General features: G+C 54.1%; 1 protein-coding gene across 3 annotated transcripts in view; it reads right to left on the reverse strand.

The window, feature by feature from the left end:
- Nucleotides 1-15,131: 15,131 nt before the first annotated feature.
- The window catches only part of ENTREP1 (endosomal transmembrane epsin interactor 1), an 80,605-nt gene continuing 76,788 nt past the window's right edge, over nucleotides 15,132-18,948 (reverse strand). For all 3 annotated transcript variants that reach the window (XR_016237083.1, XM_002708235.5, XM_051846407.3), the window contains one exon: nucleotides 15,132-15,928. Coding sequence is in view for 2 of the 3 variants with exons in the window: in XM_002708235.5 (XP_002708281.4) it covers nucleotides 15,725-15,928 (204 nt within the window). In the remaining variant the exon portion in view is untranslated. The remainder of the gene's footprint in view (nucleotides 15,929-18,948) is intronic.

Below are 18,948 nucleotides of genomic sequence, written 5' to 3' on the forward strand. Positions count from 1 at the left end.
TGAAGGAGCTCTAGGAGTCTCCCAGGTCACACTGTTGAGGGGGAACATTCCACTGGGTACCCCTCGAAGCACAGAGAGCCTGCTTATGCCCCACCAAGTGAACTGAAGGAAGCTAGGGCTCCATTTTCTATCATGTGCCACAAGTCAGGGCTGGCCACAGTAGACGTTCAGGTGAGGGGTGGAAGGCAGAAATGTGGCACCCAGGGCTGCGGCTGCGTGTACAAACAGCCATGGTCACACGCCCGCTGCCCGCACCACCAGCCCCCGCTCCTCCAGAAACTGGGTCGGGTTCCCCAGTCCTGAGCCAAGCACGCACGTGTGCGGCCAAGGAACTCCTGGTGCAGGTGCCCAGATCATGGCGCATGGCAGGCTAGCGGCTCTCGGTCCTCAGTCTCCATTTTTGCCTCTCCCCGCTGGCTCCAGCACTGCCAGACCCCATGACCCAGGCTTTGCTGGCCTTCTGCAGGGCCTCCCCCAGCTGCGCTGCGCCAGGCCTGGCAGCCTCAGCTCTGCCTCCCCGCAGTGCCCTATGGATGCCAACACCCAGCTCCCCGAGTGCCGCCCACACTCAGATGCTGTAAGGAAGCCTCATCCCTTGTTTTAGGGATGTGTCCGCGGCACATGGTCCTCACCTTGACTGTGATGCTGGGGCTGGGGCTGTGGCGCAGTGGGTTAAGCTACGCGGCTGTGATGCCAGCCAGCATCCCAAATGAGCGCCAGTTCGAGTCCCAGCTGCTCCACTTGTGACCCAGCTCCCTGCTAATGTGCCTGGGAAGGCAGCAGCAGACAGCCCAAGTGCTGCGGCCCCTGCACCCACGTGGGAGACCTGGATAGAGTCCCAGGCTCCTGGCTTCAGTTTGGCCCGGCCCCGGCTGTTGGAGCCATTTGGGGAGTGAACAAGAGGATCTTGCTCGCTCTCCACCTCTGTGTAACTCTGCCTTTCAAACAAATAAAATAAACTTTTAAAAAAAGAACTGTGGGCCAGTGCCGTAGCTCACTAGGCTAATCCTCTGCCTGCGCTGGCACCCAGGGTTCTAGTCCCAGTTGGGGCAATGGATTCTGTCTCAGTTGCCCCTCTTCCAGTCCAGCTCTCTGCTGTGGCCCAGGAAGGCAGTGGAGGATGGCCCAAGGGCTTGGGCCCTGCACCCACATGGGAGACCAGGAGAAGCACCTGGCTCCTGGCTCCAGATCAGAGCAGCTCGCCGGCCACAGCAGCCATTTGGGGGGTGAACTAACTCTAACTCTGCCTGTCAAAAAAAAAAAAAAGAACTGTGGTGGCAGAGAAACTTCTCCCCTTTGAAGACGAACCTCAGATGGAAATTCGAGGCAGGCAAGACGGTGTATCCCCTACCCACACAGGGTCCTCACAGCCACCGCCCACATCAGCCCTCTTTCCCCACAAGGAAACAGGTGCAGGGTCTCAGGAGGAGACTTGGGGCAAGAGCATGAAGCTGCAAAGACATGCATTCAGCAGCACCCCATCCGGAGAACTGGGGCGACGCTTCCAGTCCCTAAGGCGGCCGGCGTCATGAGAGCAAGCTCAGCAAATGCACTTGCTGCCAGAGCACACACGGAACTTCTACAGGGGATGAAGAAGTTTGGATTGTCATGGCCTCCCTGGGCCTCAGGGGCTCTCACGGGCCATAGGTCTTGAGGGAACAACCATACCATTTGATTTTGTCTTGTATGCCTCACACTGCCATGGAGGCTGCAGCTGCCCCTTGGTGTGTGATGTCTCCAGCCATTGGTATGCTGGAGCCAGCTCTTATTTACCTGCAAGAACAAAGTGCTGTGTTTTCAGGAATTTTCTTGTTGAACATGGTCATTAATTAAAAGAAAAACATTCAGAGCAAAGGTAATCGGGCATTCAGCTCAACAGGTAAGGGGCCACTTTGGATGCCTGCATCCCATAATTGGAGTGCCTGATTCAAGTCACAGCGTCACTTCTTTTTTTTCCCCTAAGATTTATTTATATGTGTGAGGTCAGAGTTACAGAGAGAACAGGAGAGATCCTCCATCTGCTGATTCACTATGGCCTACTCTGTGTCGGGCCAAAGCCAGGAGCCAAGAGCTTCATCTGGGTCTCCCATGCGGGTGCAGGGGCCCAAGCACTTGGGCCATCTTCTGCTGCCTTCCCAGGCCATTAGCAGGGAGTGGATCAGAAGTGGAGCAGCCGGGACATGAGCTGGAGTGTGAGATACAGGCATATAGGACGCCGGCATCGCAGGTGGCGGCGCTCCTCACTTCACCACAGTCAGCCCATCAGCGTCACTTCTGATCCAGCTTCCTGCTGACTGTCACCCTGTGGGACAGCAGGTGGTAACTCAAGTACTTGGGTCCCTGCCACCCACGTGGGAGACCTGGCTTTGGCCTGTCCCAACCCAGGCCGTTGCAGGTATTTAGTGAGTGAACTGGCAGATGGACGATCTCTCACTCTCAATCTCTTTCACATAAAGTGAAGATAAAGAAATTTTGAAAAAATCTAACATGGTAATAAAGCACCGAAACCCATCACTTCCTAGTGACCTCGCTGCACTGACTACGAATGCACGCTGCCAGGGTTCTCTGCATCTGCCATGCCATGTGGTGGCAGCAGCACGTAGCACTGTGCTCCACGTCTCTCCCTAACTGCGTTCCTCCCCCTCACTCCTCTCTCTGTAACTCTTTCAAGTAAATAAATAAATCTTATTTTTTAAAAGATTTTATTTTATTTATTTGAAAGAGTAACAGAGAGAGGTAGAAACAGAAAGAGAGAGACAGAGAGAGAGAGAGAGGTAGGTCAGTCTTCCATCCACTGGTTCACTCCCCAAATGACCCCAACGGCCAGAGCTGAGCTGATCTGAAGCCAGGAGTCAGGAGCTTCTTCCAGGTCTCCCATGCAGGTGCAGGGGCCCAAGGACTTGGGCCATCTTCCACTGATTTCCCAGGCCATAGCAGAGTGCTGGATCAGAGTGGAGTAGCCAGGACTGAACCAGTGCCCATATGGGATGCCAGCGTTGCACGCTGCAGCTTTAACCCACTGTGCCACAGTGCCGGCCCCAATAAATCTTATTAAAAAAAAAATACCAAGTCGTACTGAAGTTGCAGTGGGTGGCATTTGCCATCAAGAGTACTGAATATATTATTATTGCTGATGCTGCTCAACTTGTAACGGGGCTCTGTCCCCAGAATTGCATCATCCCTTGCAAACTGATGAAGTTTAAAATGCGCGCAATGCCGCTAACACCCTGACCTCCGTAGCTCAGCCGGCCAGCACGCCAGGGACAGCTGCTTCCCCTGGTGATTACGACTGTGGCGCTAACTGGGAGCTACGCACACTGCCTCTGCCCGGCATCGCAAAGGAGTGCTGTACCACAAACGGCTAGTCTGCGAGAAGAGCCAACTTCAAAGCCCAGTCTCCACAGAATGCCCTTCACTTTGACCCCATCACAAAGTCAAACAACCATTAAGAGCAGCCATTGTAACTCAAGGACTGTGTTTGTAAGCTGTGTGCTTCACATTGTTTTTATTAGTTAACATTATAATGCGTGTGTATGTACACACACACACACACACACACACACACGCATGCTGTCTCCCCAGAGAGCTGCTTGATAAACACTTAGCAGTACACCTGCTCTAGCCACCAGCTGTCTCAAGTCACAGGAATGGTTACTCTGCTTGCTTTTTTTTTTAAATGTTATTTATTTATTTTACTGGAAAGTCAGTGAGAGAGAGAGAGAGACCAATATTCTATCTGCTGGTTCACTTCCCAAATGCCTCCAACATTTATCTCTGGGCTAGACCAAAGCTAGTAGCCCAGAGCCCACCCTGGTCTCCCACATGGGTAGCAAGGGCCCAAGCTCTTGAGCCCTGCCTGATGCCTCCCAAGAGGCATTAGCAGGAAGCTGGGTAGGAAGCAGAGGGACCAAGACGGAAACCAGCACTCTGATGCGGACGCCAGCGTCCCAAGCAGCGACTTAACCCACTGCACCACGACGCCCGCCCCTCGCAGAGTGCACGCTAGCCTACACATATTTGTGGATGTGATCAACAGTAATCTCTTTTATGGCCAATCGGAGAACAAAGGGGCCAAAGTGTCAGCTCCTGAGTGACCTCCGAGGGTCCCTTCCGTGCAGGGGCCCCAGGGGACTCAGAGGAGGCTGCCGGGCTTGCTGCAGTCGCCCACCGCAGGGGGGGATGGGAGGCCAGGTGAGCAATGCAAATCCGTCTCATACTTCATTCCCTCACACGTTCATAGGGAATCCTTCAGAATTCTATTAGCAACTTGCCTAAAACAAAAACCAAAACACCCACCCACCACGAGTGTTGGTTAAGCCCCAGCCGGGCCCACCGACAGTCCTAAGGAGAGCTAACACTCTCCTAGACTCCTGGATGCTGGGCTCACAGCCACGGGTGTCGCTCCATTTCATCAAAGCAGGCAGGACCCCGTTTTATGGATAAAGGTGTTGGACACAAGAGTGTGCAGTAAATGGCTGATAGCACAAGGGTGATGGTTCAAGCTCAATCCAGTCCCTCCATTCCCTCTCCCCTGGGGAGCTTGTAGTCGGGGTGGCACCTGCGTGTGCCCAGGGAGCTGGAACACCACGCAGAATGCTCAGCACGAGAGCAAAGGGACGTTGCATGGAGATGGACGGAACAGACAGCGAAGCAGAGGAGGAGCAGCTGGAATACCGATGAGCGGCGGCCTGGGAGTGGGGGGTGAAGAACATGATGTGTCTGACCTGGGAGCACATTATCAACCCACCAGCTGTCAGGAAAGGTAGGACAGAGCTAGCTAATGGGCAAGGGGTCCACGTTCCAGACTGGATCAAGTCCATTTTGCATTTTATTTCCTTTGATTCCAGTGTTTACTAAAGCAGGGTTCTGGGTGAGCACACACTCACTCGTGTGTGCTGTTGTCAGCTCCCCGCGCCCCCTGCTGCCTTCCTCGCGGCACCCTCTCAACTTCCAAGCCCGACTCGGGGATGGATCCATGGACACCAACCACAACCACCCCTGGAGCTTCGGTGAACAATATCCGGGTCCGGTGTCCCCACAGGCACATTCAGAACCGCCTTGCTGGGAGGAAGATCAGGTCTCTGCACCTGGCTCTCCTGGCCTTCGGCAGGCCAGCTCTGACGGCTGGGTCAATCTGTGATACTCTGCAGCCACCTGGTGGGCCACAGGGGAACGCGCATGCAAGCCAAGAGGCCCGGTGACTCTGGCCCTAGAGGGAAATGGCTCTGAGAGCTGGCAAGGTCTGGATTTCCTCCGCAGGGATCTCTTAGCGCCTCCATTACCCTCATTTCTCTTCAGTAAGAGGGAAGCAGTCACCTGGCTCCTGTGGCTTATCTGTAGTGGACGAGGACATGGAATAAAACCTCCCTGTTTGGCTGTGTTGCTCCTCAAGTTACTTCCATTTAAAAACCAAAGAAAAGCTAGCAGACAGGGGACACCAGGCTGGCGCACAGACATGGAAGGGGGGGTGTCCACCAACCGTACCCAATCGCCACAGTGTTCTGCACAGGTCAGTGACTCCCATTAGCTGGAGCTTTGGGGGTCCTGGGCAATCTGGTGTGGGATGCCCAAGGCGCCATTCTTCACCAGAACCAAGACGACAGGGGGGAGCCACACACACAGCAGGCCCCGGGGGTGTGGTTGTTTTGATGTGGGTTAGTTCCTTAAAATATATATATATATATATTTCTATATAATATAGCAGCTGGGTGGCTGCTGGATATGACGCCCAGAAGGCCAGTGAGGGAAGGAGACATGGAGAGAGAAACCACTTGACAAGAGACAACCCAAGTCGGGTGCGGGACATTGGGGGGCCTTTGAAGTGACTCTAAAAATTCTGGCTTCTGTGCTAAGCAGGGCGGGGGGACAGAGTGAAGGAGGAAGGTGATCAGCTCGGGGGGCAGCATGACTGGGGGGCTGCACACGAGGAGGGACTGAGGGTCGGACACAGCCCTTATCCTGGACTCCACCTCCAGCCCACGAGCAGGTTCTGCCTGTTCTGCATCCCAGGTGTGTGGTCTCCTGCCCCAGGAGGCCCTAGAAGGCCTCCCTGCTCAGCCAAAGTAGGGAAATCCTTATTTTAAAGAGAGGCTTACTTTTTATTTAGAAACAATTTCTCTGATCACCAAATGAATGCATGTTCATGTGAAAGTCTTCCAAAGTGAGAAAAGTTGGAAAAGAGAGAAAGGCAACTACATAAAAGCTCAATGCTCAGAGACCCTCTGGGACCCTCTGTCCATTTTCCAGTGCTTGCCCCTTCCATGTAACATACTGTGAACTCTTCCCAGTCATTAAGCATTCTTTGAGGGCCCAGCTTTGTGGCACAGTGGGTTAAGCCACCACTATGATGCCAGCAATATATATGAGAGAGCAGGTTCAAATCCCGGCTTCTCTGCTTCCAACCCAGCTCCTAGCTGAGGCACCTGGGAAGGTAGAGGGGGATGACCTAAGTATTTGGGCCCCTGAAACCCATGTGGGATGGAGTTCCTGGCTCCTGGATTCAGCCTGGAGGAGCCATGGCCATTACAGCCATTTGGGGAGTAAACCAGCAAATCAAAGATAGCTCGCGCTCGCTCTCTCTCTCTCTTTCTCTCTCTCCCTCTCTCTGATTCTGCCTTTCAAACAGCAACAACAAAAAACCTTAAAAAATTCTTTGAAAGTATTTTAATGGCAATGTACTATGCTATCTTATACACAATTTCTTAAAATTTAATGCAAAATATTTGGACCATTTCTCTAGTTGGCTGCTAGGCCTCTGTTGATGTTTCTCTGGCTAAGTTGCAGTACAATCACTCCACTAGTTCTTAAGCCTTTCTTGGTGGTGTCAGCGAGGACATCCTACAAAGAGCTCCCATTTCCAGGGTATCCCTCATACTGCCTCCATCTAGGGCCTCCTCAGAGCACCTAGGATGCTGGTGCACGGCTCTGGCAGGGGTGTTCACAGCCTGGCTCTGTGACTGCTCACTGCTTCTACCTCTGGGCAGAGACCGCCCTCCAAACACAGCAGTTCCATCTCCACGCCTTTATCCTGGGCCCGTTGCACCTGCCATCCCATTCCTGCTGGTAGAAATCCTCCCCCACCCTGTGCCTGCTCCCAGGACAAGCAGCTCTCCTGTGAGGCCCCTAGCGCTTTGCCAGCACTGTGCCCTGCTTCCCTGCTGTCCCATGACTGCCACACGGGAGGGGACAAAGCCTGGCTTGCTCACTTCTTTACCCATTGCACCAGCATAGCACCTGCCACGTGGGGAGAGCAGGGGAGTTAGTGGCAAGAATGGCCACCTGTTGGCTAGAAATAGCCAGAAACATAGGAATGCCCTGGGGTCAATGGCGCCACCTACTGGTCACAGCACCACATCACAAAAAATATATCAAATGCTATGGGGTGTGTCAAGCAATGATAAGAAAATCCATTGCACAAAGAAAAAAAAAAGGAAAGAAAAAAATAAAGAAAATCCATGGCACTAAAAACTTTTACCAATGAAAATTTTCAAACAAACTCAACTTCCGTCTCCAAATACCATAAAATGAACAACAAAAACAAGCCAAAGGAAGCACAAAAAATAAAATAAAATTTAATGAGGAAGAACACAGATAGTAGATGGAATTAAGTTAAAAATCTACCTTTACGGCCGGCGCCGTGGCTCACTAGGCTAATCCTCCGCCTAGCGGCGCCGGCACACCGGGTTCTAATCCCGGTCGGGGCGCCGGATTCTGTCCCGGTTGCCCCTCTTCCAGGCCAGCCCTCTGCTGTGGCCAGGGAGTGCAGTGGAGGATGGCCCAGGTGCTTGGGCCCTGCACCCCATGGGAGACCAGGAAAAGCACCTGGCTCCTGGCTCCTGCCATCGGATCAGCGCGGTGCGCCGGCTGCAGCGCGCCGACCGCGGCGGCCATTGGAGGGTGAACCAATGGCAAAGGAAGACCTTTCTCTCTGTCTCTCTCTCTCACTGTCCACTCTGCCTGTCAAAAAAAAAAAAAATCTACCTTTAAATTACAAACAGGCCATTCAGCAATACGACCAAGAGAAAGAAAAAAAATAAAACAAGAGAAAGCACAAATATAGAAAATAAAAAATGACAAGGGGGGAATAATCATTGGAACAAAGAGCTTTAAAATCTTTGAGAGGAGCTTATGGACTTCTATGCAAATAAATTTTAAAAACTATGTGAAATGGATGATTTCTTAGGTAAATTAGAATTACCATAATTTAGTCGAGTTAGAAAGTTTAAACAGATCAATTCCCACACAAGAAATACAGAAACACCAGGCCCAGATACTTTAATAAAAATTCTACCATACTCTTCAACACCAGATAGCCCAATGCACTGAAAAGGAAACTTCCTAATTCATTTTATGAAGCAACTCAACACTGACATCTAAATAAGAGAGACAATAAAAAGTAATATACAGACCAGTATCACTGATAAATACCATTGCAAACTTCTAAGTATTCAAAAAACAGAATGCAACATCACACTAAGAAAATACACCATACATCAGTGTATTGACTCAATAATGAAAAGGTAAGATTCACTTTAATTAACTTATTTATTTGAAAGGTGTAGTTAGAGGGAGGGAGGGAGGGAGAGGCACAGAGAGAAAAGTCTTTCATCTGCTGGCTTACTTCCCAAATGGCCTCAATGGCTAGGGCTGGGCCAATCTAAAGCCAGGAGCCAGGAGCTTCATCTGGGTGTCCCACATGGGTGCAGGGGCAAAAGTACTTGAGCCAGCTTCCACTGCTTTCCCTGGCACATAGGAGGGACCTGGATCAGAAGTGGAGCAGCCAGGACTCGAACCAGTGTCCATATGGGATTCCGGCACCACAGGTAGCAGCTTAGTCCACTATGCCACAGCACCAGCCCTAGGGTTCAATCTCAAAAACCCACTAATATTATACTTAATAAATCTAAGAGAACGGGCCGGCGCCACAGCTCACTAGGCTAATCCTCTGCCCAGAGGCACCAGCACACCAGGTTCTAGTCCCGGTCGGGGCGCCGGATTCTGTCCCGGTTGCCCCTCTTCCAGGCCAGCTCTCTGCTGTGGCCAGGGAGTACAGTGGAGGATGGCCCAGGTGCTTGGGCCCTGCACCCCATGGGAGACCAGGAGAAGCACCTGGCTCCTGCCATTGGATCAGCGCGGTGCGCCGACCACAGCACGCCGGCCACGGCGGCTGTGGGGAGCAACTGGGAGCAACTCGGACTAGACTAAGTTACTGGAATTAAGACTTATTCTATGCATCTGCTCTCCCACAATATGGCGCTGAGAAGGGAGCAACAACTTCTATGCAGCTGCCTCTCGCCAACTTGATTGACTGAGCTGAAGGAGCTGATCTTGCTCCTGATTGGAGGAGAGCAGCGTACTCGGCGTGTGGGTAGCAGAGTTGGGATTGGTGGAAGAGGACTATAAAGGAGGAGAGAGACAACATGCACCAGGAACATCTAAGAGGAACATCTATCTGAAGGAACACCTGTGCAGCCCCCGAGAGAGCCGGCCAGCGGTGTGCCGCTCCCCTGCGGAAGTGGGGAATGTGGCAGGGGGAACCGCCCTTCCACGGAGGTGGAAGGGACGGTAGCCAACCCGGGAAGAACCAGCAGCAAACCCAGGGAGGGCCGAGCAGACAAAAGAATAGCACAGGGTCCTGTGTTGTTCCTCCACGAAGACGGGGAGCGACAGGCGGCCATTGGAGGGTGAACCAACGGCAAAAGGAAGACCTTTCTCTGTCTCTCTCTCTCACTGTCCACTCTGCCTGTCAAAAAAAAAAAAAATCTAAGAGAACAATCATATGATTATCTCTAGAGATGCTGAGAAAGTCTTTCATAACATTCCACACCTTTTCATTAAAAAAAAAATACTCCAGAACATACGAGCTGAGGATCCTGACTTCACATGATAGAGCACATATACCTTTGTCCAAAAGGTCATTTTCCCCACGATCAAGAAAGAGGCAAGGTGTCCGCTATCCCTACTGCTCTCCAGCTGTGTACTAGGGCTACCAACCAACGCGATTAGGCTAGAGAAATCAAGGCAGGCGACAAAAACTGCTAAAGGTGATAAAGATTACCTATGAAGATCACGTGAACTACATTGGTAAGACAGCTCTCGGCGCGCTCCCAGTTGACACCTGTCGAGCTCACCCTTTTTCAGGGGCACTTTGAGGTGGGTGTTTCTCTTCCTCCCGTACTTCTGTTAGGACAGGGCTACCGCTGTGGCACTGTGACAGCGGCCTGAGGCCAGCCAGTTTCCCTCTCTGGATGTCGGGCTCCTCACCTACAAAGCAAGGAGGGTGTAGCCTCCATGCCCTGTACAATATCATCGCTGATATTTGTGCAAATCTGCTCGCCTCTCCAAGCAGACCCGGGCAGTGGGAGACAGAGCTCACGAGCAGAGCACAGTCATTCCAGCAGCTCTCCCTGTGACGATCCTCTCTGGCCTTATGTGTCTCCCTGAGCCCTCTGGGAAACGCTCCTTTTGGATCAGGATTTGAGCACAGCATCGGAAAGACGCTGGGAAAGCCTCCATAGACCTGGCACCTGAGCCACTTTTCAAGAGAACAATGATGACTCATCCGAACTCTGAGTCGGGCTCCTTGGTTAGGGCAAAACGCAGGTGATCCTGCAGCCATTGCAACAGAAAGAATCCCTGCCCAGGCAGGGCCGGAACCGAGGCAAGGGAGGACCTGCCCAGAAGATCTGGACCGAGGCTCTCCCCCCCTGACCAAACAAGCCAGGCTTCTAAGCCCTCTTTCTGACTCTCGGGCTCCGGCCCCGGCCTGCTTAGCCCATGTGCTGGGTCAGTTAGGTGAAATTCCCCTACCCCTGCTATCTGGTCAAATTCCTCATTCCCCATCCTGGTATCTTATCACCCGGGCTACCTCCAGCAAGAACCCCCTTGAGTTATGCATCAACCACACCCCCGCCCTGATGCTTCTGCCGGTGCTTATCCCAGCCCTGCTCCCTGGGTGCCCCTCTCCACCGCTCCTTGCTGGACTCAGGGCTGAGTCTGACCTCTCTCCTGGCAGCAGTCTTTGCGTGGAGAAAGCCTCCTCCCCGTGCCCGACAAGTGTTGCAACTCACTTTGCGGCAAGAGTCGGAGAGGGTGAAGCACCTGCTGCACCACTCGGGCCTCCATGCCCAGGACCAGCCTTCTAAGAACTCAGGCCTGGCCCCTGGGTCCCCGGAGTCCATCCCTCCTGGCTCCTCCTCCCCGGGGGGCTGGGGGCTGTGCAGCAGCAGGAGGGGAAGGCAACGATGCATTTCTCCCTTGTGTTTCCTTCCTGCTCAGCATTCTGGCCTTGGCACAGCTCAGGGAAGGGTCATTGGATGGAGGAGGAGATGAAGGCTCTTGTGAGGGGAACATGGCACCCTCTGACCTCAGACTGGGTTGGCCTTGCCGAGGCCCCCGGGGGACACCAGGACACAGTGGTGGCCTTGTTGGGGCCCTCCGTCCCCTGCTCATTGTTCTCTTCTGCATCCTGCAGTTGGTCTGCGGGGAGGCGGACATGGGCCCCTTTGTTCTGCTCCCAGAATTCCTCTCCCACTGGTAGAGGCCTGGCAGCTGGCCCCTCTGTCCCCTGCCAGCTTGTCCTCATCCTGAGGAACTCGCTGAAGCCCTGGGCCTCTCTCCGTTCACCTATGACCTTGGGTGCAGAAGGAAGGGGGGTCTCCCCTCCTCCCAGTCCTTTACATCCATGTGCCCAGGGCTACAGGACCACAAAGGGCTCGCAGGACCTGGGAGATGTGGTCTAAACGAGTGCCCAGATGGCCGTGGGTCCAGCGTGGGCTGCAGAGATCAGGATCAGCTCAGAAAGGGTGAGGCCTTTTGTGAATCAGCTTGGACGGAGTCATTTCATGATTGAAAAGGGTCCGCATGGAGCCAGCACAGTGGTGCCATGGGTTAAGCTGCCCATCAGCATCCCATATGGGAGTCAGTTTGAGTGCCAGCTGCTCCACTTCCCACCTAGCCCCCTGCTAATGCCCCTGGGAAAGCAGAAGACGGCCCAAGTCCTTAGGCCCCTGCACCCACGTGGGAAGACCCAGAGGAAGCTCTTGGTTCCTGGCTTTGGACTGGTGCAGCTCTGGCCATTGTGGCCAATTGGGAAGTGAACCGGCAGATGGAAGACCTCTCTCTCCCCTCTCTCTCTCTCTCTTTCTGCCTCTTCTTCTCTCTCTGTGAAACTCTGACTTTCAAATAAATAAATCTTTTTCAAAAAGTGCTTGGTCTGTGACAGACGAGGGGAACAGAATGCCTCTCCCACGCCGCGTGGTTCACGCAGCTCAGGCCAGGGCAAGGCAGCACTGGTTTCCTGCCTCAGCTCCCCTCTCCATTTCCTCCTCTGCAAGCTGAGGGGTTGCAGGGACCGGGCAGCCAGCAAATGACCCCTTCCTTTCCCTCCTTTGGATGAATGAGCATCCCCAGGCAAGCAGAGGCCGAAGACTCCTCTCACACGGGACCCTCCAGTGAAGGCGAGCCCGGGGCAAGCCTGCCAGCCAGGACACTCACTAACAAGCCCACACACGACAGCCCAGGTGCATGAGAAAGACCTGCACTCTGTCCTCGAACTCTGGGACCCACGGCTTGCTGGAGAGGTTGCAGCAGGGGTGCCAACACCCCAAAGCAGCGACCCACACCCTGGTTAAGGCAACGAGGGGGTACTGGGTTCTTACACCTGCTTGGTGCCGAGGCAATGGGCGCTGCCCACACGCCACTTCTAGGTGGCCTCCCAACCTGAACCCCACGCACTTCCCCAGTGGACATCAATCACAAGCAGGCCTCGTGCTCATGAGCCGAGCCTCTGGAGTGACTTTGCCAGCACATCTGAAACACAGCGTCTCCGTCTCTGGACCGTAGGCGCCCACGGCATGCCCAACCCCAAACTGCACCCTCGCTACCGACATTTGGTCGGTTGACGAACAGGAGTGTCTCAGCATGAATGGTGAAGTCTTTCAGAGTATACCACCTCCCAGACTAACAGGGAGCCGAGTCACATGACCTCCAGGTCCTCAAATATCATCGCATGCATTGTGCCATATCTCACATACATGCGCGCGCACACACACAATTTGTTCCTTTAAAGTGAGAAAAGCGGGGAGCAGGTTTGGCTCTGCGGTTGAGGCATCCAGATCCCATAGTGGGGCCCCAGGTTCCGGTCCAGCTTCCTGCTGACCCACACCCTGGGAGGCAGCGGGTGATGGCTCAAGAACTTGGACCCCTGTCACCCACAGGGGAGACACAGATGGAATTCTGGGTTCCTGGCTTTGGCCTGGCCCAGCCCCAGTTGTTGTAGGCGTGTGTGGAGGGAACCAGCAGAAGGAAGATCAATCACTCCCCGCCTTCCAAACAATTGTTTATAAAAAAGTGAAGAAAGCAAGACGGAAGTCAGCACTTCGACTTCACCACCACCTTCAGGCGCTGGCAGGACGGGGAGCTGAGGCAGCCCCCACTTCCTCGCGGCCTCCCTCCACGGAGGCCCTTGGCCAAGACGGCCCCCTCTCTCTCTGCTGCTGAGGCGTCCCTGTCCGCGGATGGCTGAGCTCCCGGGGACTGGAAGCCACACCCCGCCCACACTTGTGGCGCCCACCCGCGCAGGTACACAGTGGGGCCTGCGACGGCGTAAGGTGACTACAAGGACCTCCGAAAGCCCAAGCGCCATGAGAGCGGAAACAGACAGGAGCTGAGCCGCCCGGGAAAGCTCCAGCTCGCCGGCTGGGGAGCGCAGGTGTGGCCCGTGCCTTCCCTCCGCGCCACGAGAGCTGCTGGGCCTCAGCTGGAGGAACCAGGGTTTCGCAGAACACGCAGCTGGCACGGAGGGAAGGCAGCAGACCGGGCTGGGAGGGCAGTCCACTGAGCTGAGGTGAGGCCAGGAGCTGCAGCCACAGCGGAAGACCGACCCCCTCCCGCAGGGAGGCAGGGGCTTGCCCCAGGGCAGTGGGCGGGGCCCCAGTGAGGGGCTATCAGGCACCTGCAGGGGAATTCAGCGCCCGCAGAACCGGGTGAGAACTCAAAACGCGGCTTTCTACTGGGCGCCCCTGCACATCTGCCCCATGCAAGCCCACCCCAGGGACACAGGCCAGATCCCAGCCCACGCGTGGCCCTCCGTGTCTCCCCAGTTCCAGAAATTTCCCAGCCCACTTTTTTACCCCGGCTCGGTACCTCCCAACTGTCTTTCCCCGCTTGTGTCCTTCGGGCCCCAGCCCAACCCCCGCTCCAGCACGGGTTGCTGGCGTGGAGCCAAACCGGAAGCCTTTACAGCCACTGGCCCTCAGACACAGGAAGTGGCTAGCCCTGACCACTGCGGGCTTGGAGCAGGAAGCGGTTTCTGGAGCCGGACCTACCGGCATTGACGCGAGGCAAGTTATGGAGGCTCAGTTTCCCCATGTGTACCGTAAGAGCCCCCAGCCTCACAGGCTGTTGGGGGCAGAAATGAGCGCGCGGGTACAGCGCTGGGCACAGCACCTGGCGCACAAGAGCATCTTCCACTTACCGTACGAGGGGCCTTCCCGACACTCGTGGGAGCACAGAATTTATTTGGGGGCTCAAACACTTGGAAGCCCCTGCAGTTTTTTCCCAACACGCGTCTTCCAAGAACGTGTTGGAGCCCGTGCACGGACACTCTGTTCGGCAACTCGGCTCCACCTGGGCCTGACCTCTGCTCCGCACAGCCCGGTGATCTTCCCAACTCACAGTTAGCATGGCGTCCTTCTATCAAGGCATCTTCCATGGTGTCTCAGCGTTAGCACAAAACACAGTCTGGTCAGGCTCCTGCCCACTGGCCTGGGCCTAGGTCCGCAGTCACCTCCAGCATCCTGGCCTCTCCCCTCTGCCAGGAACAGTCTCCCCTGACCCTCAGAGTCCAGCCCCAGAACATTCTTCATTTCTCCAAGAAGCACTCCCCTGCTAGCGCGTCCTCCCCAGTGCCAGCCACCATCTGACAGTCTCGTTCATGGCCCGCTAGAACATGGCTCCAGGAAGCCACAAAGCCAAGCAGCCAAGCACTTGCTGAATGCAAGGGATGCAGGTGCTCCGGGAGTTTTGCCCGGGGAACTGACCGCCACAGCTCCAGGTTCCAGACTCTCCCTAAGGAAAGGTAAGCCCTGGCCACCTGCGCTTGGACAAATACTGCACACAGAGCCCAGAGATCCAAAGTAAACGTTTTATTCTCTGTTCTGCCTTAGCAGTCTCTAATGTTGCAAGCATGAATACATGGAATCAAAATTAATTTGCTCCCTAAACGCCCTTCAGGAAATGTTGCCATGTGGAAAGTTTCCTGCCCTTCCTAAGGCGAGTGGGATGGCAGGGGAACCCAAAATGAGGCGAGAGGGCAGCAGACAGATCAGGGTTAATCATCGCATCCCCTGCCAACTGCTCTCTCGCTCGCTCGCTCTCTCAGTGAAAAGCCGCAAGCCACTATAAATAGCAGCCCAGCAGCTCTGCCCTTCCAATGAGGGCAAAAATGTGGCAACAAGGACAGGCAGGAGGGGTGAGGTGGCCAAGGAGCCAGCAGCCCAGGTCCTGCCCACAGCAGGGTGCGGGAGGCCCCTGCAGCTCCGTGCTGCCCACACCCTCACGGCCTGACTCATCCACCCCTGAGTGCCCTCGGGCAGCCCAAAGGGGAGCGAAGGCATGGGAGTGCCCCTCTGTTGGGGGAGTCCCCAGAAGGGGACCCCAACTCCCAGCCAGGAAGCAGAGAGGAGAGTCCTTCCCCTTGGCGTGGCCTTCCATCTTCCAGAGGTCACAGGACGGTCTCCCGGACGACACCGATGAGGCTGTGTGGCCGTTCAGCTTCTGCCCGCCGGGGCCTCCTCTCGGCTCTCGGCCTCCCCACCGGGGCGAAGGTGCTCAGGTCGCCACAGCTCAGCAGGTGCAGCAGGCCGGGCTGTCTCCGTGAGGGCAGCGCCTGCGCCCTGGAAGTGCTGGGCTGCAATGGGGCCATTATCTTTGGGAGAATAAGGGAGGAGGGAGGTAGAGAGAAGTTAAAAAAGCATCACCAGGTGCAGCTTTTGCCCTGCCTCCTGTATCCGCTACCCACCGGAATGTTTCATTGCTTGGAAAAAGAAGTGCAGCTCAGTTCCAGGCCCAGAGATACTCTTGACGTACTGGCTCTTGTCTCAAGTTCCTAAGAAATTCTCCAGCTCTCCTATTGTGGACCTGCCACGCCTAACTGACTTATCCATTGCACTTTCCTGCTCTGTAGCTGCCAATCTCACGATGTTTCTGCGGTCTGTGCTGGTTTTATCCTCACTGGGTCTACACACGAGCTGGTGTGGTAGGTGGAGGAGTGCTGGGAACTTGTCGGAAACATGGATTTCCCAGCTGCCACCTACTCTGACACACAATCTAGAGGGGACTGGCACATCTGGAGTTTTAGTAGGAACCCAAGCGCCATCAATGCACCTGAAATTTGACAGCCACTGCCCTGGGATTGCAATCAGGTAACCAGATCATAAAATGTCAGCTGAAGCCCATGACGCTTCTACTGGATCTCACAGCCCTGCATAAACAACATAATAGGCAGCCTCATTTATTTGTGAAAACTCTTTAAGAGAGCTTCTGGGGCCACCGCTGTGGCACAGCAGGTTACGCTGTTGTCTGTAGCGCTGGCATTCCATATGGGTGCTGGTTCAAGTTCTGGCTATTCCACTTCTGATCCAGCTTCATGCTAATGGCCTGGGAAAGCAGCAGAAAATAGCCCAGGTCTTTGTGCCTCTGCACCCATGCAGGAGACCCAGAAGAAGCTCCTGGCTTCAGCGTGGCCCAGCCCCCCCAACCATTGTAGCCATTTGGGAAGTGAACCAGCAGATGGAAGATCTCTCTCTCTTTCTCTCTCTCCCTCTCTCTCCCTGGCTTTCAAATAAATATTATTTTTTGAAAAACTTCCAATACTAGATCGATTTTGCAGTGTGTCATACATGTAACTTTAATGACATCATAATGCTACTTTGTAAAAATGGGAAAGCTATTATGGGAGATTCCTCATACAACTAGGATTGAACAGGAGAGACACAAGGCTGCACAGTCATGTCTACACGGCCTGTAACCGTGAGCACCTTGGCAAAAGGGTCCCTGATCAGCATCTAGCACCAGAGAGCAATTGTCTGAGTTCCTGTTCCGTCTGCACTACTTTAAGCTTTTGAGTTCATTGAAAACTTAACCCTTTCAAAAGATGGATACTGGAATCCTGCCACCACCCTACTAATTACATTCGTCTTTAGGGCCTGTCCCTGTCTCCTGATTAAGAAGAAATTCCCAGCTTTCATAGAAGTAGAATCTGATTTCATAGAAGTAGACACTGATTGATTAGGACAAGCATTTTTGGTATTAGTGAAAATTAAAGTGAGGATCTAAAACCTCACTCCAGGGATACTGAAAGAAAGAAAATATGCATGACTGGACACAGTCACAAATAAAAGGTGCCCCTCGGTTGTCCCTGCCCCTTCCTCTCTGGGGACCAGAGCAGCATTATGATGGAGGTCCAGTTCTGGAAGGCCCCAGCGAGCTGTCCTAACAGCTCTCGTGCTACCAACTCAGTGCCTGAACTTGTAACAGATCTGGGGCATAAGGATCTGGCCAGTGCTGTAAGCGCTTGTTTTTCTCTCCAGAGCGGCTCCCAGACCTGCCACCAGGTGGGAGGTACCGCTCTCCCCTCACCAGAGGTCGGAAGCCTTTGCAAAATGGCTCCAAGTGCTTGCACCTGTTTGATGGACTACTGGGCTAGACAGAGGGAAGGAGGCAGCAACTGACAACTGAAGCAGGATGTAAAGGTCTCCTCCCACACAGGTTACTAAACTGGAGCCTGCCCCGGAGCCACCGACTGGACCATTCTCAGGATGCAAGGGGCAGGAGGGGATACGGCTGATACAAGCCATCAGATGGCTCTTCTCCTGTCAGTCCCCATGGACTGAGCTAGCGTGGCTGGCAGGGGAGTGGGGGTGGATGTGGCTTCTCTGCAACCAACAGGTGTAAAAGGAGAGTAGGAAAGAGGGTGCAAGGGGCCGGAGCTGGGGCATAGAAGGTTAAGTCCCCACCTACAGTGCCAGCATCCCATATTGCACCAGTTCGAGTCCTGACTGCTCTGTTTCTGATCCAACTCCCTGCTAATAGCTTGGAAAAGCAGAAGATGGTCCACGTGCTTGGCCCCCTGCACCCCCATGAGTAGGCCTGGAAGAAGCTCCTAGCTCCGGCTTCGGATCAGCCCAGCTCTGGCCATTGCAGTCATTTAGGGGGTGAACCAGTGGATGGAAGATCTATCTATCTCTCTGCCTCTGCTTCTCTCTATATATATAACTCTGCCTTTCAAATAAATAAATAAACCTTATTTAAAAAAAAAAAAAAGAAAGAAAGGAGTGGGGAGAAGGTTCTTACCAGGAGGGAACTCCCTTCTTGCAGAGCTACAGGCATGGAGCCCACCTACTCCAACCGCACTTTAAAAATGCGAAACCCGAGACCCGCATGGATTACATTCCTGACCCATTTTATCTTCTCCCTGGCTGGCCTTCGGTGCTGGGGGCTGACCTTGTGTGCATTAATCTGTGGAAAGCTGATTCCTCTAAGTCCTATCAGCTTATTTATCTTGCCAAACACTTCCTGGGAATGTGGACAGCTCCCCTATCTGCCAGTATTAAAAATCCACTTATGTCGTCATTTTCAAAGGGCTAAGCCGACAGAGTCAGGGGAAGCTTCCGCTCAGGCCATCAGACACTGGATGCACGTCCTGGGGCCGTCAGCCCACGCTTCGGCCAGTCGTGCTCCCACCGCGGGGCTAAGAACACTGCGGCAGAGCTACCTCCCCTAAAAGGAGAGCTCTCCTGCTTCCTCTCGCCCCTCTCCCTGCCCTCCGAACTCCATTCCCCTTGAGTCTGTGGCCGTGAACTTACTCTCTGCCTTGGACAGGAAACTGGAGAAGCCAGTTGAGCTGCAACAGAAGGGAGCTATCCGATTCATGCCCATATCGATAAT

The sequence above is a fragment of the Oryctolagus cuniculus genome, chromosome 1 (assembly GCF_051225735.1).
Source record: "Oryctolagus cuniculus isolate XC-2025 breed Fujian yellow rabbit chromosome 1, ASM5122573v1, whole genome shotgun sequence".
NCBI classification, from domain to species: Eukaryota; Metazoa; Chordata; class Mammalia; order Lagomorpha; family Leporidae; genus Oryctolagus; species Oryctolagus cuniculus.